The following is a 25,937-nucleotide window of genomic DNA, read 5'->3' as shown; positions in this document are numbered from 1 at the left end:
GCAGACCCAGTCCACTTGTATTTGACCATAATATTGCAGAGAATTGGAGAGTATCTGAGCAGGAATACGACATCTTTATACAAACAGCTTTTTTAGACCGCAATGCACGTACAAAGGCATTCATTTTGCTTAACTTAGCAGGGTCTGAGGCCATTGAAAGAGGGGGTTTATTTGTGTATGCACCAGCAGTATATGCAGGAGAGGGGAAGACAGATATGTTATACTGGCTGAATTCAATAGAGGTCCCTGAGTGCTTGAAATGTAAATTTAGAGAAATGTTAAGCCCCATACAAATGTTACATTAGAAAGGCACCTATTTTATACAAGAGACTAAAAGCCAGGAGAAACCTTTGCAGCTTATATCACTGATCTGAGAAATAAAGCCAAGACATACAGATTTGGTGACTTGAAAGACGAGTTAATAAAGGGCAGGCTCATATGTGGTGGTAATGCTGCAGTGAGAAAGATTTTGCTTCGTGACCATGGTTTAATGTTGAGCAAAGCTATAGAGATTTTTTAAATGAACTTAAAACAGGTACACAAGTATGCTTGCAAATGATAAATGAACTTAAAGCAGGCATACAAGTATGCTTGCAAATGATAAAAGCATAGTTTCAGCAGGCTCTAGAGCAAATGTAGACAGCATGCAGCACATGACTGGCAGAAAGAGACCTAAGCACATGGCATCTGCAGCCCCTGCAGGTTTCACAGGGAGAACCCGTAACTTTCCAGCAAGTTCTAAAACTAGCTCAGTAAAATGGACAATACCCAGTGCAGTAGAAGGGTGAATCAGCAAAACCCAAGTCAAGTTTTATTGTTAACTGTCATAACTGTGGTGCCTATCAGCCTTAAAGAGAGAAGTGCTTAACATTTGGTCAGCAGTGCCACAAGTGTAAAAAATGGACCCACTTTCAAAAGTTTTGCAACTCAAGCAAGCCTCATTCAGTTATAAAGAAAGGTCACTCAAAAAAGCAAGTTGATCATGTAGAAAGCTGCAACCCAACTTTCTGTGTAGATGGTATACCAGTGTTTGGTGAAAAAGTTAATGCAGTAGATTTGTTGGCAAAGGATGAAGTGTTTTGTACTGTCCTGATTAATGGTAATCCCACTGAGCTCAAAGTAGACACTAGTTCAAAGTGTAAATTTATGTCTGCAGAAATATTTGATAAAGTGAGAGCTGGTGAGCAACTTAATTTGGCTAATTGTGCAAAGCTTGTTGCTTATGGAGTTGAAGAGCTTCAAACCAAAGGCTCAGTAATGCTTTCATGCTATTCGACTGGGAAGTTGCATCTTGAAGTTCTATGTAGTCAGAAGTCATGTGCAGTCATTGCTAGGTCTTGGAGACAGTTTGAGAATGAAACTGCTTTATTTTACCAAAGAAGTCCATCATATAAGCACATGCCCTAATTCCAGCTTCACCTAAGCTATTTTTTCAGAGTATGCTGATGTTTTCAATGACGTTAAGCAAACTTGCAGTTGTGTATTCCATGAAAATAGACCCAGAGGTCAGTCCAGTGGTTAAACCAGCAAGGGGAATTCTGATAGCTATGCAGAACAAAGTCAAGGTTCATTTGGATAAGATGGTGCTGCAAGGTGTGATTTGTCCAGTCACAGAGCCAACTGAGTGGGTGTCTTCCATGGTAGCTGCTCATACGAACAGCTTGGATAAAATCAGAATATGCATTGATCCAAGAGACTTGAATAAAGCATTAAATAGACCTCATCATCCTATGCATACAGTCAAGGAAGTCACTACCCTAGTGCCAAATGCCACTGTTTTTTCTGTCTTGGATGTAAAGAGTGCATTTTGGCAAGTGATGCTTGATCGCAAATTTTCACTACTGACTACATTCATTATTCCATTTGGTAGATACAGATTCCTCAGGATGCCTTTTTGTATAAATTTCGCAAAGTGAAGTCTTTCAACATGCAATGTATCACATTTTTTGGATTATCCATGTACCATTATTGTGGATGATTTACTGGTTGGAGGCAATGGAGAAGCAGAGCATGACGAGAACTTCAGGAAAGTAAGTTCTGGACAGAGTGCATGAAGTGAACTTGAAGCTCAATCCTCTGAAGTGTAAACTCAGGCTTCCAGAAGTCACATATGTAGGTAATTTATTCAACAGTACTGGTTTATGACCTGACCCATCCAAAGAAGCATCCATTCTTGAGATGCCAGCTCCAGACAACAGCTTTTAATTGGTATGGTTAACTATTTAGGCAAGTGTATACCTGACTTCAGTAAATTATTAGCACCTTTGAGAGCACTGACTTGCAAACATGTTGCCTGGTCTTGGTTGGAAAGGCACCAGAGAGCATTTGACAACCTCAGAGAATTGCCAACCCACCTAAATTGACATGCTATGATGTCAGTCAACCAGCAATTCTTTCTTGTGGTGCTTCAAAGTTTGGTCTTGGTGCAGTTATTCTTCAGGAGGGCAGACCTGTTGCCTATGCATCTAGAACTCTTACCCAAACTGAAATGCAGTTTGCTCAGATTGAAAATTAACTTTTGGCTATTGTGTTTGCATGTTCTAAGTCCCATGGCTGTATTTATGGCCGAGCTATCCAGATCGAGACTGATGATCAACCTCTAGTTACTATTTTAACAATGCCTATGCATACAGCTCCAGCAAGACTACAAAGAATGATGCTCAGATTGCAGAAGTACAACTTCAAAATGGTCAACACAAAGGGCAAACTTCTTTATCTGGCTGATACCTCATTTAGGTCACCCAGAAATACTACAGAATAGCTTGATGCAGGGAATTTTTGCCACAAGTCTAGATGAGCTGAGAGATCATACGACTGCTCCAGTTTTGCAAAAGCTCAACCATTTCATTAATGTCATTTAATAATTTAATTAAATAATTACAAAGCCATGCATCTGGAGTATTTCTCCCCAGGCCTCCACTAAAAATTGGCTTTGTTCCAAGTCTGACTTTCCTGGTAAATGTTAAATAAATAAAAATAAATAAATGTTGGATGGCCTTCAAAGCAATTGTGTGTACCGCCAGAAGTGCAACCTTATTTTCCTTATCGAGATGAAATGTTGATGGAAGATGGTATCATTTTCAAAGGTCATAAAGTTGTTCCTACTTCCTGAAAACATGAGTATATTCAGATTTTGCATTGTGGCCACCCAGGTTAGTACTAGTATTTTGGCTTTCTCTGTCAAAAGACATTGATAAAGTGCTTTCATCTTGTTCAGTATGCAACAGTACTAAGCTGCATTTGCAAACAAAAACAGCCACTTCAGCTAAACCAAATTCCTTAACTACCTTGGTCAACGGCTACTGACATCTTTGAGTGGAACAATCACCATTACTTAATGCTGGTAGACTCTTAATCAAACTGGTTTGAAATTGATTTGCTACCTAACGTAATTTCTAGCACTGGTATCACTAAGTTGAAACATAATTTCTCAGTCCATGGTAGTCCACATAGAGTTCTCTGACAATGGTACCCAGTTTACCAGTCAATTATTCAGAAATTAGCAAGAGTGGGACTTTATTAATATGGCTAGCAGTCCAGAATACCCACAATCAAACGGCTGGCTGATCATGCAGTACAAAGTGCAAAGCAATTGCTTGAGAGGTCAAAGCGTGATGATACCGATATCTTTTTGAATTTACTCAGTTTTGAGAATATACCCTGTGACAACCTACTTAGCTTGCCTACTCATTGACTTCTATCTAGGCAAACTAGAACAACCTGCCTATCAGTTTGAGCTTGTTGGTGCCCAGTGCTAAAAACAGAGTAATCAAAGACAAACTGTTTACAAAGAGATCTTTTCAGAAGTCCTGATTTCTTCATCCGTTGGAAAAAGGAGACCGTGAGAATGCAAAAGGCGAAAAGGTTTTGATCAGATTGGTCAAGTGACAGGTATATGTGCTGAGCCAAGATCCTGTTTGGTGGAATCTGAGGGTATAGAATACAGGAGAAACAGCAGGCTGCTTCTACCTGTGTTAGAATCAACATTGCAGCATTGTTCCTGTGATGCAGACTCTAGATCTCAGAGCAACCCACACAATGTTCATGTCGCAGAATATGTCTCAGTACCTATTCCCGTTCCTGATGATGTTCCAGATGTCCCCAAAGCTGAACATTCAGTAAAGACAGTCCCTGTTGCTAGACCTAGTTCTAATTTTTGTCACGAGATTTGGTTGGGTTTCTAGGCCCAGTGTGAAATACACAACAACCTGGACACAATTGTTTTATGTGTATTTAGTTTTGTATAATTGCATGTCAAGGGATCATTTCTGTACAGCTGCATGTCAATCAATGTCATTAATGTATGAGCTATTTCTCAAAGGAGGAGGATGTAGAACAAAGCAAACTTTAAGAAACATTCTGAGGTGTTGGCATGTGCATATAAATAGTGAGCATGTGCAGGCAGCAGTGCCATTTTGAGAGAACAGCCAGAATCTGAGAATGTATGAGTGTGGTAGTATGTTTATAAGTTTGGGTTACTAAGCCTCTATCCTGATGTTTGTACATAATAAAACCGCCTTGAATTGAACCCACAACTGTTAATCTATTTTGTCCTGACCAGACGAGCGACAACCACCAAATCTCCAGGCCTAAGCCTTTACTCGTGCTCAGTTGCAAAACTGTGTAAATCCATTCCACAGCTGCCAGAACTATTGTTAACCTGCACTCTTTCAAATGCTCTCTAAAAGAATACTTAGCCGAAGCATGGATCTGCTCCTGCTCTAGTTCTGGCTGAGGTACTCACCCAACTTTTCCTACATCTAGTCCTTCCGTCTTCCTATGTCCTGTACTACTATACCCTACTTTCCAACACCTTTGCTACCCTACCCTAAGCACCTTGCCCCTATCTCAGTCATCTCCCTCTTTCTACTCCTATCCCACCACCCTCCCAATTTCTCTTCATTTAACAGCTATATCTATTTTAACTTATCTGAGAACCCCTCACCCTAATTACCTTATATATTTTTCTAGCTACTTTTGCCTTGTTTTCCTTTTACTTCGGGCTTATACCTTCTCTGTGTCAAGCTACTTAGAATCTTGCAAGTCACACATGAAATATCTGGATATGTCGATATAAATTGTTGTTTTTATGATCTCAGGGATTTTTCCCCTTGTATATTTTAGCAGCCTACGTAACATATTATACTAGTGTTCATCTTTGTTTATCCTGTTGTGTAGGATTCCATGATGTGTAACTCATCTGTGATGTAAGCTGTACTGCACTGTTTATTTCATCTCCTATGATCGTGCACTGTAACAAGTGTATTAAAGTTTGTTTTTTTATGTATGCCAAGATTTTCTCACTTTAAATGCAATGATTTAATTAACTCAGCATATGCATTTTTTCCCCTGGGCGTCTGCAGAAAATGGGTAACTTATGGCCCATTCAGTTTCCCGGTAAACAAATGCCAAACAAATTCCCATGCTGCCTCTGGCCAGGCTTCATATGAGAAAGGTGATACCTCAAGTCAGTGTGGTTTCAAAATTATCAGCTCTTGGACTTGGTTCCCTTCCCTCATTGTCTCAAACTCGAGCTTTAGTAGTGGATTCATCAGCTTTTTCATCCCGGGGTTTTCTTTACAGTCTCCAGTCACAACTCAAGAGATCTTCACAGATGCCTCAGACAAAGGGCATCTCTTTCAAGGTTTATGGTTTCTAGCCTCTTTATCAGAGGTCAGACCACATCAGCATCAAGGAAATGAGGGCTCTTTTTCTAGCTCTTTAGGCTTTTCATACAGTCTTTCATCCCAGATCCCTCAAAATTTTCACAGACAATACCACAGTGATGTTATGTCAAAAGGCAAGGAGATACAAGGTTCTACCTTTGCAGGCTAGCTTCTCAGGTCTGGAATCTATTTGTGAAGTATTAAGTAACTCTTCAGGCAGGTTACATTCCCTTGTAGCAAAATCTATTGGCAGACTCTTTGAACAGGTCAGCACACAAGCTCATGAATAGATGCTTCACAGAGATGTTTTCCAGGATATTGTCCATCGATGGGGTATTCCTCTGGTAGATATTTTTTAACTCCCCTCTGAACAGACGACTTGTTGTATTCCATTCCAGAGTCCCAAGTCCTCTGGCTTGGAAAGTGGACCCTTTAATTTACCTTTGAAGAGGATGTTTCTGTATGCCTCCCCCCCCCCCCTTTCCTCTATCACATTTCTTACACAAGATCAGGCAGGACTCTCCCAAAATCTTGCTGCTAACTCCCATCTGGCCCAGACAGCGTTGATTTCCACTTTCTTTTCACATGGCCAGGGGCAATCACCATCAGTTACCTCACTGGGTGGATCTTCTCACACAAGACAAGGGGTCTCTTATCCATCCTCAGTTGTCCGCACTTCAGTTGATGCTGTGGGTGATAGGGTTTTGATCCCTTTTACCCACCTCTTTTCTGAGGATATGTTTTGGGTCCTGCAGGAGGCCAGAAACCCCAGTACCAATAAATCATGTATGTCTAGTTGGAAGTGATTTTCTGCCTGGTGTCTCGCAATCAGGATCCCCTATCTGTGGAGGTTCCTCTGGTCCTCTTATTTGTGTGAACTTCTTCATGCTGGGTTGGCATATTCTCCTGTCTGCAATTTTTTGCATGTCTGCCCTTGATTCCTCCTTTGGCTTATAGATTTGAGGTCAATTTCTTAAAGGCATCCTTTATCAAACCTCCCAGGAAGCTAATCCTGCATTCCTGGGACTTCAATTTTGTAACTGAAAAATGGACTTGGGCTCCTTTTGAGCTTGCTTCAGCTACCTTGCGATATTGTACTTGGAAGACTGCAAGCAAAAGTCATTTAGTCAGATGAAGGCCGGAACACCATCAAACAGTAAAATGTAAAACAAACCCAAAAAGCTGGAGCTCCAGACATCATGGCTTAAAACTTTAATGAATTTCAGTTAAAAAAAAAAAAAAAAAAAAAAAGTAAATGCTTTCATGGAAAACAAACTCTGTTCTTCAGACCATATAAAAAGTTACACAAACCACTTGGTTTATATATATATATATATATATATATATATATATATATATATATATATATATATATATATATAGGAACTGGCCAATAAAGATGTGCTGTATCAACACACCCCTTTAAAATATGAATATTAAAACAGTGACATGGAAAACTTACCAGAACCAACAGTATCATGAAAAAGGTACACACCTCTGACACTTTAATATTAATGTTTAAGGGGCTGAGACTTAAGAACCGACTTCAGACACGTATTCATTCAGCCCTGGAAATACATTTCCTTTCAAAAGTAGTATCCATTTAATTTCTTTCTCTTCAGTGATATTAAGTCCCCACCCCTCAAATTTTCAGACACTAGTAATACAGGAAACCTAAAACTGTGCCTTCTCCCATTCTTTAACATGTTGAGCTAATGCACTTTTACTCTTCTGATTACATGTCCCCCTTGTGTTCTAAAATCTTTTCTTTAAACATTCTTTTGATCTTCTTGAAAGGCTTCACACATCGTGCATTTAGCGTAATATATTAAATTCTTGGTCTTACAATTGGCATAAAAATCGAAACTAGTTTTACTTGGTTTGTGAGTGTACCACAGAGGTACAACTCCAGGTATGGTGAAAAGCCTTATGTAGTCCACATAGAAATGTCCCACATCTGTCCGATGCATCAAAAAGAAGCTGTTCATCAAAATTCTTATAACTGTCACTTTAGCGGCAAGTTATTTCTAAATGAAAGCAGGGGTTTATCATCCAAAACTCTCCTGAGATCCGATTTTTACCAATAAAAGTAGCCAATATTTCTTAATAGCCTCACAAGTAATGTTGCTATTACTTGAATAAGTAAGAAGCCTATTCTTATTAGAACGTTTACTCATCAGTTTAGGTACCACAGGTGCTACTTCAGCCGAGTCTGAAAAATACAGTTTCACCACAGTATCTCGAGCAGACCATGCCTCTGCTAGACTTCTGTTTACATCACTTACAGTATACCCCCATTCTAAGAAGTCTTTCTTCATGTTACTCAAAGTAACTTGCAACTCCACATCGTTATTGTAGATTTGCATGGCTCTTAAACTGTCCCTTAAGGGCATCCCTAGTCACATGACCAGGGTACATAATGGTTTTATGTAATAAAGCATTCTTTCTGCATGGGTTTTCTATAAATCCCTATGTTAAATCTTTTTCCTTCATCAGTTTTAATGCACATCTAAAAATTCTATAGGTTTCTCAGAAACATGATGGCTGAACTTCAGAAATGTAGTACCATGAAGGTAATTTGAAAAACAGTTAAGTCATCTAAACTGCCAGTCCGTACAAAAAACATATCCTACGCAAATCTCCTGTAAAAAGTGAAATACTGTGTATAGGGCTTATTGTTGAAAACATGAACTTGCTCCCAGTGGGCTGTAGTTCATTGAAGTTTTAAGCTGTGGTGTCCGGAGCTCCAGTTTTCCTTTTACATTTTACTTGGAAGACCGTTGTTCTTTTGGTCATCACTTCAGCTAAGAGAGTCGCTGAACTTTAGGCTCTTGTGCTATTTCTCCTTCCTTAGTTTTTCACTGAGACAGGGTGTCTTTGTATTAATCCTTCTTTTATGCCCAAGGTGGTCAACTCTTGTATTAATCCTTCTTTTATGCCCAAGGTGGTCAATGAGTTGTAAGTTTATTTATCTTCCTTCCTTTTTTTCTTCCCTGCAGTCTGCCAGTAAGAAGGTTCTTCACACTTTGTATTTGCATGGGCAGCTCAGATATTATTTAGATAAAACTAAAGTTAGTCACAAATTTGAGCAGCTTTTTGTTTTCTTTCATCCCAGGTCTCTGGGTTTGGCTGTTTCTAAGCAAACCATATTTTCCTAGATTTCTAAGGACATTTCCTTTTTTTTTTTTTTTTTTTTAACTTTTTCATGGTAAATGTCTTTCCTCTTCAGTAAAGACCCGTTCTACCAGGGCTGTTTCCTCCTGTGGGTATTTTTTTTCAAGGGACTGGATACCAGTTCCATCTTTGAGGCTGCTACTTGGTCCTCTGTTCATACTTTCACTAAGCATTACAAGTTGGATGTTATTTCCAAGGCTAGAACTAGCTTTGCCAAGGCTATCTTGCATGAGTTTCTGGAGGGCTCTTACATGCTGTCCTCCTGCCAGGCTTCCTCTTGAGCTTTTGTATTACTTTTGACTACTGCAACAGTGATATGGAAGGACATAGAACAGTGTAAAATCTCACCATAATAGTAGCTGTACTCTACACTGTTGCAGTATTTGCTCCCTCCCTCCTCTGCTCTAGTCCACTCTTTCTTGCTGTCCTAGCCAAGGGGCTAATCTCCTTTTTCTACTTCTGGATACACATTTTCCTTGTCCCTAGGGACATTCTGTTCCTTCTGGGGCTTTTCCAGTTCTGAGTGTGTGCGTCTGTATGTCACCTATATGCCCTATGCCTTGCTTGGGGAGCATTTGTGTGACATATGGTGCCTATAAGTACTAAAGGCTTTGGTATACTGGACAGCCATTGGTCTATCCTTGGCAGGCAATCCCTTAGGTAATGACCACTCACACAGTAAAGAAAAGGACATCTACTGTTATGGTAAGGTTTTACACAACCGTACTTTTTGAACAGTGTCCGCTGCCAGGCAACACTTCATTTTGAAGTGTGTATTTAGCATTGTAATCATAAAGTGACTGCATATAACACAAGTGTTCTGCTTAAATGTGAATTTTATTATAATGTTACTTTATCTTTATAAAATGCATTGCGCTTTTTTTTAATCTAGCGTCCAAATGAGATTTTATGCACGGTATTTTAAATTGACAAATTTTTCCCAACTGTGTAAATACAATTTTTAAAAAATGTTCATTCAGTATATTTTAAGTAGCATTTAACCATGTATACTATAGGTTTTCTCATAATGTCATTTAACTTTGTAAGTGCTGTATAGTATAATAATTTGTTGCTAGATTTGAAAATTAAAAGACACAAAATTGTTATGTTGCTGTAACACCTAAGAAAGATATTAACATCCTCTTTGGCTGTAATTGTTTTCTTGATACTGGCTGCAACATCATTTATCAGAGCTTTAGAACTTGGAGGAAAAGGTTATGCTCCATTAGATTCAGATCCTTTAAGAAAGCACATAAAAGGACTATGTGACTTTGTGCGTTTTACTGATAAACTTGAAGAGATACTTGGAGAAATTCCCGATCCATGGTAATAACTTATTCCTTTTTAAATTCTATGCTTTTATACTTCCATTCTTGACTGTCAAGTGCTTCCTGCCGTGAGTCACGGGCCCGTGTGTGTAGCTATATATAGATGTGTGTGTATTTAAGTAGATCTGAGATAAGGAGGCCATGGGGGTGTTCTGGTGGACTGTTATCTGGGAATGCAATTTTGTTTCAACTGTTTGCTTTGATTATTCTGATATTGACATGGTGAGATGTGCTTAATTTTGGATATAAGCCTTCAGACCCTCATCCTAACTCTGGTCATTATGCAGATGCATGCTTCCCAAGATGCTTTTCCATGAATGTGTGCTCATGCATTAAGAAGGCCTGCTTGTCATGGTAATCATTGTTAATCAGTCTCGTCACCTGTTAACTTGCACACACCTGAGTCATTAGCTATACCTTTGTATGCTGGTTGTACTGGCCACCTCGTATACAAAAGACACTGATGGCAGGTTAGTCTTGAGTTTTGTATGATAAGTACATTTTCCTGACAGTTGCTTAATTTTTCATGTTAAAGTGAACTGGGGCTGACCATTGGGAACAACCCATTTTTCAGAAAAAAACACTCGTGGTGAAAACCTCCAAGGTAACATGTAGAGAAAATTTAGAAGACCTACAGATTCTAAATGGCTTGAACTCAAATAGGTGCCTAGTTAATTACTAGGCATGTGATCCTGGACACTGTTGAATAGCCTGTCCCAAGTTACCAGTTACCCAAGAGTACTGTTTGGTTACATTTACCATAAATGTAGATGTTAAAGTGTATTCACTGTTGCAGTCCTGGTTACCCTCCCTCCAGCCCCCTGACTTCTCTTGGCTCTACCTTTCCTTCTTGTTTGGTGTGTGTGTGTGTGTGTGTGTGTGTATATATATATATATATATATATATATATATATATATATATATATTTATTTATATGTTGTATGTAATTGCTATGTAAATTGTTAATCGCTATGTAATCCAATGTAACTACTGTCTGTTTATTTTAACTGTGTAGCTTTTCTCCCCGGGCCTCCGCTGAAAATGGACCTACGTCCAGTCGGACACTCCAGTCAACAAATATAAATAAATAAATAAAAATAAAATTAACCCCCCCCCCACACACACACACACACCCTCCAGAGATTTTTTTCTAACACTACCCCCTCAATGGCCATTGCTTTTCAAAATAATCATGAAATGAAACAAAATAATGGCCAGCAAGGAGCAGTGACCAAATCCCCCAAAGACTCAGCCATCCTACTGAAAGTCTTGTCTGCAGCAAAACTAGTGGCAGAATCATGGCTAAAGCTAAATGTTAAAAATACAAACTAATGATGTCCGTTTTCCTTCTATCCCCAGCTAATGGGTTCAGATCCGATCCCTCAGATCCAACTCAGCCATTGCTAAAGCTCATGGCAACCAAGAACTCTCAAGCTTCTCCCTTATCCACAATGCACCCAACCCCAATTACTTCTGATCTCGTTTGCCGCTTTCAGTGTACAACATGGTTGCCAATACTCTTGAGCTCTTGTCAGAAGTCTTTTTATAAAACTTTTCTTGATCTCTTTCCTAGTTTTAAAAATAGCTGGTAACTTTTTCTGGTACTCTTTCTAAAATTTAAAAAAAATTTCCATTTTTCTGTACAGTGTATACTTCCGATAGTATTGTTAGTATCCCTTTTCTCTACCGAGCATAATTTTAAAATACCATTGCTGGTAGTCATTTTTTGCTGTCTTCCTTTCTGTTTGCATATTAAAAAAAGTAAAAAAGAAAAAAAAAAAAAAAATAGATTAGTTGTTTAGAACATTCCTTTGTATTTCTATCGTTCTTAAGATTGGCTGCGCTGTTAAAATGGCGGCTAAAGCACCAGTAGGTTTCAAAAAATGTACAAAGTGTGGGCATATGTTGCCTTTGTCAGATACCCTCAGTTTGTGTGTTTAATGCTTGGGACCAATCTACCACCTACAAGAAAACTGCTCCATATGACATGTGTTTAATCCCAGGGCTCTCAAAGAGCACAAGAATAAACTTATTCTTAAAAGCATGTTAACTACTACTTTTGGAGAGGCTACATCGATGAAAAAATCTCCAGAAAGTAAGAAGGTGAAATCTGTCTCCAAGGCCTTCATCTCTATTGGCATCTGAATCATCTGAAAAAATGACATTCTAAGGATCCAACCTCAACCTCCGATCCAAAGAAATCAAAAATGTCTGGTCCAAAGTCTTCGGATCTGATGAAGTCAAAGTTATCTGATCCTACCTTACCAGATCTGACAGTTTCTATATCAGATCCTAATGCTGCTGAATAGTCAAATATTATATTACCAAGGACTTGTTACTCTCCTTCAGCGGACCCAGTGCCCTCGAGTACCATGGCCATTTTTGGAAAGACCCAGATCCCTATTAGTTTTGTCCACTCATTCTTCTAGGAGTCTTACAGAAGAAGATGTGGATAGAGTGGTGAGGAAGATTCTCTTGGTGCAGGGACAGGTGGTTATTCCTTCAGCTCCTAACCATACTTCTCAACCTCTTGGTGCAAGAAATCTGGATAAATCCATAAACAGCAGGGGGGGGGGGGTCAAAGGCCCAAAAATAGGGACAATTTTTAAATATTGTTCTTGCCTACTTAGAAAGTTCATAGAATAACAGGTTTTGTGTTGGCATGAATTTTCTAGAGTATGAAGTCTGAAACTCAAATGTCAGTAGTTTTTTTCTCACTTCAATCTTTAATGATGTGCCAATGAATTTCCAGAAAACTACAGATGTTAAGTTGTCAATCTCGCCTTCATTCTTGCTTGATGGGTTCGGAGCCGATCCTCGGCTCCGACTCGGCACTTTGCTAAGCTCGAGAGTCACTTTTACCAGCTCGAGGCAGCCCCATATCCCATGATGCAAGGCGGTAAGTACCCAGATCTCGTTTGCCGCTTCGCTGATGAGGTCCTCCTTTTGCCAGCTCCTGGTAAGTGTTAGTTTTAAACTACTAGTTGCCCCTAAAATTTAATAATATTCACTTTTCTTTAGAATACTTTCATTTTTACTTAATTGTAAGCCCTTTTCTGACTAAAATTATTTTTCCTTCCTCTTCTTTTAGTCAGGCCTTCATTCCCTCCCATCCCCCCCCTGTTAGGGTGTGTGTGTGAGAGGTTAATTATTGTTTATTAGATAATCTTTAGTTGTCTGATTGGGACTGTGTGTGTGTACTGTTTTGTGTACAACCATGTCCAAAGAGCAAAGGGTCTCAGGCTTTAAGAAGTGTGACTCGTGCTGTCAGAAGATGTCTCTGACAGACGGTCACACTTCTTGCTTATATTGCGTGGGACCTCTCCACCTGCAGGACTCCTGTGCAATTTGTCATTCCTTTAGCCAGAGAGTCCTGCAGGAGAGGAGAAATAAGTTGATTTTAAGGGGTCTCCTTAAACCGGAGGGCTCTCCGGCCAAATCGGCTCCAAGCAAGACTTCTAAGTCTTCCAAGGCCCAGGCTTCTGTATCTAAGCCGGTGGCCTCGGCTCAGACTCCTGAGTCGAAATCGGTTCCGGCTGGAGCCAATCCTGTCTTGCCAAAATCTTCGGCACCGATGGCCATCGGTGCCGATACTGCTATGGTCACCTTGATGTCGGCTCCGACTGGCTCCGACCACCATGTGGCTCAGGCTTCGGTGTCGGCGCCGACTGGCACCGACACCGTTACTGTTATGTCTGTATCGGCTCCGGCTGGAGCCGATGCATCGAAACTTTCATTCAGAGCTGAAAAATCATCGGCTCCGTCTGGATCTGTGGCTTCTTCGGCTCCGATGGTTCCTTCGAGGAAGAGGTCCAGGTCCCCTTCCTTGGATCCGATACTTTCGGCTCCGGCCTCACCTCTCCTTTCGGAGCGGAGCCATCGGAGCTGATCATCTAGGTCGTCCAGGCTTTCAGACCATGATTTAGAGAGGGGGGTAAGTAGATTGTTGAAATCACAGGCACTGGCCCAGATGCTTCATAGTCCGTCTCAACAGACTACTATTAGTCCACACCCTCTTCAAGTTCCTCCTTCGACTCTACCTCAGAGTTTGGAGCTGGAGTCTTCGGGGATAGTTACTGCTATGGCTGAGGGGCAGATACCCCCCCCCTTCTGCACCTTCGGCATCTACTCTTATCTTCTCTTCGAGACCTTCCTTGGAGGGATTCGGTGGTCGGGCTTCCCTGGTCTCCTCCGAGGGGGTGAGTGGCATCGGACCCTTGTCCGACCCCGCTCTTCCCCTTGGAGCCTCGGCCTTGGTGAGCTCGGCTCCGACATCTGCCTTGGAGCCTTCCCTTTCGGTGGGCCCTGGAGTCCCGGTTTCTTCGGAACGGGTTCTCTCGAATCTCCCTGGGAGGGGGGCCTTCGAGGTGATGAAGAGTGTGCTGGCCACTGGGCTCAGCCAGCAGTCTATTCCCTTAGCTCCTCCCTCTACAGTGCCTGTCGATATCTTTTCCATCTCTCTTGCTCCCGGACCTAGAGATCCACCGCCTCAGGTTTCCCCACTGGGAATAACCCCCTCTTCCGAGGATTCTCCTGACCAGTCAGGAGATCCTCCGCGCAAGAGGACTTGTAAGAGGAAACACCTAGACTCCCCTGAGTCTATCACTTCAGATACCGACTTAGATGAGTCGGAGGGATCCCCAAGATCCCCCTCTGAGGATGTCTCCTTTTCAGACATCCTAGAACTCCTAAAACAGAGGGGAAACTGGCCCTCCATAAATCCCTCTGAGGATGAGTAGGTATACCTAGAGGCGTTTGGATCTCAGCCCTCCACCTCCTGGGTGTCTCCGCCTTTCGACCCCCTTATGGAAGTTATTGCACGAAAGGTTTGGGCTGCTCCTGACTCTGTAGAGCCAGTTCCTAGGAGGCCGTCTAAATTTATTACAGCCCCTTCGGAAAAGCAATTCCTTACGAAAGGTGTCCCTGTTGATGCCATGGTGGTGGCGGCTGCCACTAAGAAGGAACTTGCAGATCCTTCCGTACCAGTCCATCCTCCTAATAAGGATTCTAGGACCATGGATAGGTATGGCAAGCGGATGTTCTCTTCAGCGACCTTTGCTATGCGCTCGCTGAACTACTTATGTCACTTCACCAGACTCCAAAGGGACATCCTTAAGGAACTAGGTGAAGTAGTGCAGGATCCTACGGCTGCAGGGGCTCAAGAGAAAATTGCTTCTCAGCTAGGAATCCTTAATTCTATAGCTAACTCCTCCATGCGACTGATATCATATGCAGCAGATGGAGCGAGTAGAGCCGCTGGTACAGGGGTGGCTCTTAGACGTCAATCCTGGATGCGGCTCTATAATTTTGCAGATCCCTTTAAGGCGTCCTTCACAAACTCTCCCTTTGATGGGTCAGCTTTGTTTGGCCCTCAAGTGAAGGATACATTGACCAGGTGTGAACAGGACGGCAAGACTCTTTCTGCCATAGGGGTCCGTTTTTCCACCCCTTCTAGACCTTACCCCAAAGGACAGAAGGGTGGAAAGATGTGGTTCCGCAAATCCCAAGGAGTCACGCCGGACACACGTGGTCAGTTTACCCCTAGAGGCAGAGGGGTAATAACAGACACCACTCTAGAGGCAGGGGGGTCCACAAAACCAGGGAAGCAGAGAGCCTCTCTCTGACAAGCCCTTCCAGCATCCCTGAGATGTTGCCCGACTGTCCATCCTTGGAGGCAGTCGGGGGAAGACTATCGCTGTACCCAGAAGCCTGGCATTCCCTCTCTCAAGACAGATGGGTACAGTCGATTATATCCGAGGGTTACAAAATTCCTTTCGAGGAAAGTCCTTTCTCTCACAAAAATTCCCTTCCAGATGTACCACCCGGTCTAAGGGAAGTTGCAGAGTTAGAAGTATTAAAGCTTCTACAAAAAAAAGCCATTCAGCCAGTTACAACAGACCATTCAGAGCCCAGAATCTACTCAAGATTCTTTTTGGTCTCCAAAAAGACGGGAGACTGGAGACCAATATTGGATCTCAGCAGACTCAACAAGTCTGTGAGAAAGACAAGATTTCGAATGGTCACGCTTCAGTCAATTTTGCCCTTCCTAGAGAAGGACAACTGGATGTGCTCAATAGATCTTCAGGACGCGTACTATCACATAAAAATTCACAGACGCTCCAGAAGATTTCTCCGCTTTTGGCTGGGGTCCAGTCATTTTCAATTCAGAGCCCTGCCCTTTGGTCTCACTACAGCCCCCAGAGTGTTCACCAAATGTATGGCAGTGGTCACGGCTCACCTGAGACGTCAAGGATTCCAGGTGTTTCCGTATCTCGACGACTGGCTCCTTTCAGCCACCACCAGGCATCAACTTCTTCAAGCCAGGGATTACACACTAAATCTATGCACTCAATTAGGAATTTCGATAAACTACGAAAAATCCTCCTTATTGCCCTGCCAGTCTATTACCTTCATAGGCAAACTTAAACACTGTTCGGATGTCAGCAACCCTCACAGACCAAAGAATCTCAGATATACAAAGTCACGTGAAGATCATCCTTGCCAACAAAAAGGTGCAAGCCAGAATGGTTCTGAAGGTGTTGGGACTCATGGCTGCGGCTATTACCCTTCTTCCCCTGGCCCGCTTCTACATGCGTCTGCTTCAATGGATGTTGTTCACTCAGTGGTCTTACCAACAACTTCCAATGCGTCACCAAATCCTGGTGACACAAATTTGCAAGAATCATCTTTCATGGTGGATTACTTCCCCCCCAGATTCACCAAGGCAGACCCTTTGTATTCCCGGCCCCGGTAGCCACTGTCACTATGGACGCCTCCCTGATCGGGTGGGGGGGTCATTATCAGGGCAGGATGGTTCATGGGACGTGGCAACCGTTCGAATACCACCTGCACATAAATGTCCTAGAGATGAGAGCAGTGCTTTTAATGTTGCAAGCCCTCAACGACTTTCTTCCCTTGGGAACAATTGCAGTTCACACAGACAACATGTCTGTAGTATGGTATATCAACAAACAGGGCGGAACCAAGTCCTACCCCTTGTGTCGAGAAGCTCTCAGACTTTGGCAATGGGCGATCTCCTCTCATCAGTTTCTGGTAGCAACGCATATCCCTGGGAAAACCAGCATTCTAGCCGACAGGTTGAGCAGAGCTATTCTCATGCCTCACGAGTGGTCTCTCAAACAATCTATAGTGGAGGAGATTTTTCTAGAATGGGGCCGCCCATGTTGCGATCTTTTTGCTACTCCCCAAAACAGCAAATGCCCAGACTGCTTTTCTCTGTTCCCACTGCCAGGCCATCCCCCCAGAGACGCTCTAACCCAGGATTGGCCCCAGGGACTTCTTTATGCCTTTCCTCCATTTCCGCTGATTCCACAAGTACTCCAGAAAGCCACCTTTTTGAGAGCCAAAATGATTCTCATTGCTCCCTATTGGCCTCGACAAATTTGGTTCCCGTTCCTCCATCGTCACCTTTTGGTGCAGCCGTGGCATCTGGACCCAGTGCCAGACCTTCTGATTCACCAATCGGGTCAGCTGCACCAGTCTATTCCTTCTCTCAACCTCACAGCATGGTTGCTCCACTTCCTTCCTTAGCCAGGCTTCCTATGATCTCTAATCCCGTTAGGGATATCATAGTGGCTTCCCTAAAATCCTCTACTAGAAGGATTTATACCAGCAAATGGAAACGCTTCTCTTGTTGGGCAAGAGCTAAAAATATAGATCCTTTTACTGCCTCTGTTCAAGCAGTCTTGGATTGCAGTCTTGGATTTCTTAGCGGAAATCTTTCATGCGGGCTCTTCATCTTCCACTGTGAAAGTTCAGTTGGCTGCTATCTCAAACTTTCATGTTGGGTTTGCAGATCACAACATTATGTCCCACAGGCTTTGTAGAGCCTTTCTAAAAGGAATCTTTCTCCTGAAACCTCCAGTCAGGAGTCGTCCTCCTCAATGGGACCTAAATCTAGTGCTGACATCCTTGATTCTTCCTCCCTTCGAGCCAGCTGTTTCATGTTCCCTGAAATTTCTTTCATGGAAAACACTCTTCCTTGTTGCTATTACCTCAGCAAGGAGATTGTCTGAACTTCATGCTCTCTCTGTTCGTCCCCCTTATTTGATCTTCCACAAAGACAGGGTATCCTTGAGGACTAATCCAACCTTTTTGCCTAAGGTGGCCTCGAAAAATAATTTGAACCAATCTATTGACCTCCCTGTATTTTTCCCTAATTACTCAAACAGATCGGAACAGAAATTACATTATCTTGATGTTCACCGCCAACTCGGATATTATTTGGACAAAACAAGACAATTCAGGAAATCCGATCAACTCTTTGTTTCTTATGCTGATAACAAGAAAGGCCTTCCTGTCTCCAAAGTGACCTTATCTAGATGGCTTTCTTCCGTCATCTCTGAGATCTATCAGCTCAGGGGAAAACAGCTGTGCTCGAAACCTAAAGCGCATTCAACCAGAAGCTTAGCCACTTCCACACCCTTTCAGGCTAGACTTCCTTTAGACACTATTTGTGCAGCAGCCACTTGGGCCACTCCTCATACCTTTGTTTCTCATTACAAATTGGATTTGGCCTCCAGGGATAGAGCCAGTTTTGGCTCTACAGTTCTCAAGAGTCTGTTCCATTGAGCCACCCAGGATAGAGGTGCTAGGACGGTCCCATCAAGCAAGAATGAAGGCGAGATTGACAACTTAACATTGAGAAGTTATGTACCTACCATAACGTTCCATGTTAGTTGTCTTCTCTCGCCTTCTTTCTTGCGACCCACCTTCCTGCCCCCTGGCCTGGACAGACCTTTTTCTCCCTACATGGAAGAATGCTTCTTAAGACCAGACAGCTGGTCTTCCTTACCCATCCTTCAGGTTTTTCTGCCTTTCTTTCTTCCTTCTGGGAAGTTTTTATGCTAGGTGTTATTGCCTATAGATAACAAACGAGATCTGGGTACTTACCGCCTTGCATCATGGGATATGGGGCTGCCTTGAGCTGGTAAAAGTGACTCTCGAGCTTAGCAAAGTGCCGAGTCGGAGCCGAGGATCGGCTCCGAACCCATCAAGCAAGAAAGAAGGCGAGAGAAGACAACTAACATGGAACGTTATGGTAGGTACATAACTTCTCATTTTATGAAAAAGGGACCAAAAGTATGAGGCAAAAATCTGGACATTCTGCAAAAGTCTGTACAGTTGAGAGGTATGCTCCTACCCCTCTGGGTCAGGAGATCCGCTTATCTAAAACACCTCCAATCCAAGTTCCTCCTCTGACTCCAGTTACTGTTTGAGTCCATGGAGCCTAGATTTCCGGATCTGTCTGGCTCTGATCCAAGGATTGTTTTGTCCTCCAATCCAGAGCATCTCTTAGCACTCGGATCCCATTGGACATGGGGAGCTCTTTGAACTGAAGCATCAATGCTGGATCCGAGGTATAGCAGTCAACTCTGACATTTTCTGAGCTGTCTCTGTGCCTCTGAGCCTTGGCATTGTACAACTTTGCTCCGACTTCCACTTTGGGGATTTTGCCCTCTGAGTAGGAGAGGACCATGGTCCAAAAGTTGATCTTTTCAGATCCAGGGTCATCTCTCTCTGTCTCTCTCCAGGACAATCTGCCTTTGAAGTTGTAAAGAAATTTCACTACCACAGTGGAACAGACTGATCCATCCTCCTTGGATCCTAAATTTGAAACCTTGATATCCCAGTGCTTCAAGCCTCACCATGTCTTTCCACAGGGATAGCCAGTACCAAGGCCCCAGGTTTCCACTCAAGGCATCTTGATTTCTTCTTCTGGTACCTCCCCAGAGTACCCCACTGAGGACATCCCGAAGAAGATGTTGTGTAAGATGAAGCACATAGGCTTGCCTAAGGAGTCCATCACAGAAGATATGGATTTTGATGAAGGCAAAGGGTCCCCTCGGTCACCTCCTGAAGATGTTTCATTTGGAGACGTCCTCAAAATCCTTAAGCAGAGAAGTTGCTGGATGCCCAGAAACCCTTCATCTGAGGAGCCCATATGCCATTGGTACTGGACCATCTACCTCCTGGGTGACCCCTCCCACTGACCAGCTCATTCAGTTGATCTCTTAGTGGGTGTGGAAAGAACCTGACATCATTGAGTCCATACCTCAGAGACCAAATAACACCACCAGCAGATTACCAGTTTTGGGGGAAAAGGGTGCCTGCTGATGCCATGGTCATAGCGATGGCCCCAGAAAGGAATGTGCAGAGGAGAGTTCCATTGTCTGTTCCACCACCCAGGAGTCTAAGGCGATGGACATGTTTGGGAAGCTTGTCTACTCTTCAGATACTTTTGCCTTAAGGTCATTGAACTATTTGGCACACTTTACTAGACTTCAGAGGGACTTGATTAAAGAGTTGCCAAATACCCTCTTAGGAGCTGTTTCTGAAGAAGGTCAGACATCTGTGACTTCCCAGATAACTACACTACAGTCCCTATCCAAGTCCTCCATGAGGTTGATTTAACTTGTAGCAGAAAGAACACCAAGGGCAGCAGATTCAGGCATTTCACTTAGGAGGCATGTCTGGATGCACATGTGTGATTTTGGGGGGTCCTTGTTCATCAGTGCCCCCCTTGACGGCACTTCTTTGTTTGGCCCCAGGGTGAAGGACACACTTTCCGGGTGTGGAAAGGATGAGAAGACCTTGTCAGATGTGGGCGAACATTTTTTGACCCCCACAGAGATCCTTTTCAAGGAATCGGCGGGATGGATAAAAAATGTGGTTCAAGAAGTCTCAAGATCCAATCCAAGAAACATGTGGAGGAGGTTCCCCTAGAGGCAGAGGAGGGAACTCTAAAGGTTGACACCACCCCCACAGCAGAGGTGGCCTGCAAAACCAGGGGTCCAGGGACAAACCCCCTCAGTGCTCCTTAAAAGGAGGCCTGATTGCCCATCTGTGGAGGCAATATGGGGTTCCCTGTACCAGAGAGCCTGGCTAGAAATAAACTATACTTAGGGGCAGAGGATTATTTCCAGAGATTATACAATTACCTTTTCCTTCCTCCTCTAAAATAAAGGAAATTCCCTGATGTTCCACCCAGTCAGAGGGAACAAGTAGCTGTTCAAATACAAAGCTGCTAGAAAGAGAGTAATCCAAGAGGTGTCCCACCAGACCAGACAAGTTAGAATCCAGAATTTACTCAAGATTCTTTTTGGTGCTAAAGAAAACAGGAGACTGAAGACCAGTTTTGGATCTCAGCAACTTGAACAAGTCAGTTCGACACACAGTTTTTAGATGGTCATGGGATTAATCCATTCTCCCTTTTCTGGGCAAGGACAACTGGATGTGGTCAACAGAGCTTCAGGATGCTCACCTTCACATAAAAATGAATAGACAATCCAGGAGGTACTTACACTTCCATCTGGGAGCTAGTCATGATCAATTCAGAGTTCTGCCCTTTGGACTCACCACAGCCCCCCAGTGTGTTCAAGTGCATAGCAGTAGTAGCAGCTCACCTGAGAGTGCAAGGATTCTGGGTGTTTCCATATTTAGATGACTGGCTTATTACCACTCCAACCTAGGCATCAGCTAACAAGGGCAAGAGATCAGGTTATCCAGACTTGTTCTCTTCTGGGGATAACCATAAACTATGAAAAGTCTCAGCTACAACCAACTCAGTCTAGAGTTCATAGGAGCTATACTTAACACAAAATCATCCATAGCATCTCTACCTTCTTTAAGAGCTCAGACCATCAGACCACAGGTCAGAAAGATAATCTGCAGTACCAAAATTTCAGCTAGTCATCCTCTGCAAGTGCTAGGTTTAATGGTTGTGGCAATAACAGTAGCTTCAGCCAAATTCTACATGAGAATTCTTCAGTGGATTTTAGCCACACAATGGTCAATACTTTACCAGCCCATGACCTATCAAATACAAATAACTCGGGTATGCAAGAGAGATCTCAAATGATGGATTCGATTAGACCAGGTTCTGCAAGGCCATCCATTCATTCCCTCTCAGCCCAATGTTATAGTGACCATGAATGCTCCCCAGCTGAGTTGGGGGGGCATTTTCTGGAAAAATTGGCCAAGGGACTTGATCCCCTGAATAGGCCAACCTGCATCAGTGTCCCAGAGATGAGCAGTGCTTTTAGCATTGCAGGCTTTTTATGATGCTCTCACTAACTGCAATTCAAACAGACAATATGTCAGTAGATCGGATACTCCTTGTTTGTTGATGTACCAGGTCCTACCCCTTGTGTCAAGAAGCTCTGTGTGTGGCAATGGGCTATCTCATCTTTCACTCGTCTGGTCAGGATAAAACAAACGAACATTTGTGGGTTCCGTTCAAGCAGCTTTATTATGTACAAACACATCAGAATTGAGTCTTAATAACTTTAACTTAGATCACCTTTTAAACACACTATCTCACACACGCATGCTTGCTCTCTGGCTGCACTCTTAAAATGGCACTGAAGCTAGTACGTGCTTGCGATTTATATGCACGTACTGTCCTTGGAAATGCTTCTTAAAGGTACAACACACGCACACATTCTACATCCTCCCTCTATGATAAATGTTATGCATTACTGATTATATTAATTGACATGCAGTTGATACTAAATTTTTTGACATGCAATTATACAGAACTAAACATAGACCATTATGTCCAGGTTGCTTTGTATTTCACACTAGGTCAGGAAATATTACTAAATCGTGTGATGTAGAAATTAGAATAATTGGGACTGCCTCTGCTGAATGTTCAACTTTGGAGACACCTGGAACATCATCAGGAATGGAAGTAGGAGTTAAGACATGATCTGAAGTAGTTTATTTAATCTTCAACTTGTGGGTTTTCAGATTTGGATTGGATTTGAGATGGCCGCATGACCAGAATCTGATCCAAGCTCCTCCCCTACCCATAATGCTCCATCCATTTCCTTCCTTCCCTTCCTTCCCTCAGATCTCGTTTGTCAATTTCCAGCCCAACAACATGGTCTAGAGCTCCAGGCATATAGTATGTTTTTGGTAAGTGTTTGGCTTTTTAGATAGCTAGTTTCACTTAAGTTTTACCTTTACCTCCCGTACAACCGCGTCGACCATTGGTTAAAAAAAAGTTAGTGTTTGTTTCCCTGTGTTCCCCTTTCCTCTCACCCATTTAGTGCTTTTGTGTGTGTGTGTGTGTGTGTGTGTCTGTGTGTGTGTGGCCTCCTTAGACACAACAGATGTTCCGAAGCCTGTCTTTAAGAAATGCACAGTGTGGCCACAAGCTTTCCCTGGCTGATGGTCACACTCTGTGCATTGTTTAGTTGTGGCCCATCTAGACACAGCCTGCACAATTTGCACAGGATTTAAATCTGTGGGCCCTCAAAGACCGGATGGCTAAGTTAATGATGAAAGGCCTCTTATCAGCATCAGGGACAGCTGTCCCTGCTTAGTCTTCCACGGTAGCGGCCGCTACCGTGTCTTCTCCTTCCCAGGCCTCCGGGGCTCAAACCCCCATCTCTAGGCTTTTGGATTCAGACAGGAGGCACAAAGGCACAGGAAGTGGTCCCCTGACCGCTTGGTGCAGTCAGGGCCTCTACCCAAGTCAAAAACTCCTCCCATGCCCAGCACCCCTCTGCTCCAGTCTCCTTTGAGATCCTCCCTTCACTGGCACTCCCAGCCGGATGATGAGGAAGTTTATCTGCACCCAGATCCAGCTGGGGGTCTTACCTGCCCCCTCTCCCTCTGGAGCGGGGAGTTCTTAGCCCTTCTCCCCCATCGCTCCTTCAGTCCGGCCCTTGGTTTTGGAGTCCTTGGATCAGAGAGCTCTCTGGGTCGGAAGGCTGGCGCCGACAGTACCTAGTACCTCGACTCTGGCCATGGCCCTGAGTGGGTTGGATCCAACTGGGTCAGATCCCAGCTCTCTGAGCTGTAGCCTCAGCATCAGATCCAAGGGTGTGCTGTCGGTGCAGAGTTTGTTGGAGCGCAGCCTTCCTCTCGGCATCCGCTGGTGGGTTCTGCTCCGACTACCCCGTCAGATCTGAGGAGAATGGCTCCATTGTTTACTAGGATGTCTGCTCTCGCTCAGCCATCAATGTGGTGGAGAAGGTCCTCTCGAGTGAGTCGAGGCCTCTGACCATCTCCTCTTTGGAATTCACCCAGACTCCCTTAGTTTTGGGTATGGCTCCGACCATCCTGTCATCTCAGGGACAGCCCGTGCTTGATGTGCCCCCAGGGAGCACCCATTACTGAGCAGCCTCCAGTTTGCGAGTCCCTCACAGAGAGTCTTACTGAGGAGGTCCCTCACAAACGCACATGTAAAAGGAGGCACTTGGACTCCCCAGAGTCCCTCACAGACGACACAGACTTGGAAGAAGGGGAAGGTTACCCCCGGTCACCCCCTGAGGATGTCTGCTTTGGAGAATTCATGGAAATACTACACCAAAGGTGGGGCGGTCCACCTAAAAAGCAACCCAGGACGAGTCTGTGTTCCTGGAGGCATTTGGCATGGACCCATCTACCTCCCGGATATCCCGCCCGCTGATCCAGTGATGGACCTTATTTACATCTAGGGCATAGAATGAACCGGACACCGTGGAGCCAATTCCAAAAAGACCAGAAAGTCTTCAGCCCTCCACAGGACAGAGTTAGTTGGAGTAAGGGGTACGCAGTAGACACTATGGTGGTGGCACTGCCACCAGCTCTCTACAGTCCATCCTGCTGACTGAGTCATGGTTGATGGATCATCTGGGGAAGCGAGTTTATGCTTCAGCTATCTTTTCCATCAGGGAGCTGAATTATATGGTGCATGTTATTCTACTTCAGCGAGACTTGGTCAAGGAGGTCGCTGAGTCGCCCTCAGAGTCCACATCGGCAGAGACCATAAAAATGTTCTCTGTGCACATGGCCACTTTCAAAGCAGTTGTGAATACTTCCACGTGTCTAGTTTCCCATGCCATGGAAGCAGCCGGGTCTGGCATTGCCATGAGGCACCATGCCTGGCTTCGGCTGTGTCAATTCTCTGAACCCTTTAAGGCTTCCTTTGCGAATGCTCCCTATGATGGCTCTTCCCTGTTTGGGAAGCCCGTGCTTGAGACTCTAGTCCAGAGCGAGAAGGATGGGAAGACACTCTCTGCTATCTGCATCCGTTTCTCCACCCCTCAGAGATCCTTCTTAAGGAATCAACAAGGGGCAAAGAAGATGTGGTTCTGGAAATCTCAGTTCTCCCTGGACACTTGGGACTCTTCTTCCCCTAGAGGCAGAGGGGGGTTACGACAGATGTCAGCCCAGAGGTGGGGGGGAGGTCTGATGAACTTCGGGTCTCTAGAACCGTTCTCAGACCCACACAACTACCCTGAAGGGTTGCCTGGCTGCTTATCTCTGGTGGCAGTTGGGGGCTGTCTTTCATTACACCCAACGGAGTGGGAGTCCATTACAACAGACCATTGGGTTTTAAAAATCTTATCGAGAGGTTATTCCATCCCATTTGTGGCACCACCTCCCCAACCAAAACTCCTCCCAGATGGTCCACCTGCACAGAGGGAGGATGCAGCACTGGAGATAGAAAAGCTGCTATGAAAACATGTCATCCAACCCGTCCTCCCATATCAGTCAGGATTGGACAGCTATTCCAGGTTCTTTTTAGTGTCAAAGAGAACAGGAGACCTAAGACCTTTTCTGGATCTATCTGTTCTGGACCTGTCAGTAGCCAAGGAGAAATTCCGGATGGTCATGCTTCAGTCCATTCTGTCCTACCTGCAGGCATAAGATTGGATGTGCTCGATTGACCTCCAGGATGTGCGTGTACTATCACATCAAAATGAACAGGTACTCCCGCAGGTTTCTTTGCTTCCAGCTGTGGGCCAATCATCA

At 43.8% G+C, this 25,937-nt stretch overlaps 1 protein-coding gene across 1 annotated transcript in view; it reads left to right on the top strand.

Moving 5' to 3' along the window:
- LOC122814932 (PARP1 binding protein) overlaps positions 1–25,937 on the top strand; it is a 929,076-nt gene that overhangs the window by 481,412 nt on the left and 421,727 nt on the right. The window contains exon 5 of the mRNA XM_044087194.1: positions 9,966–10,166. Coding sequence (XP_043943129.1) covers positions 9,966–10,166 — 201 coding nt within the window. The remainder of the gene's footprint in view (positions 1–9,965; positions 10,167–25,937) is intronic.

The sequence above is a fragment of the Protopterus annectens genome, chromosome 11.part0 (assembly GCF_019279795.1).
Source record: "Protopterus annectens isolate FY-2018-M chromosome 11.part0, PAN1.0, whole genome shotgun sequence".
NCBI classification, from domain to species: Eukaryota; Metazoa; Chordata; order Ceratodontiformes; family Protopteridae; genus Protopterus; species Protopterus annectens.
This window is presented reverse-complemented; position numbering and strand designations above follow the sequence as displayed.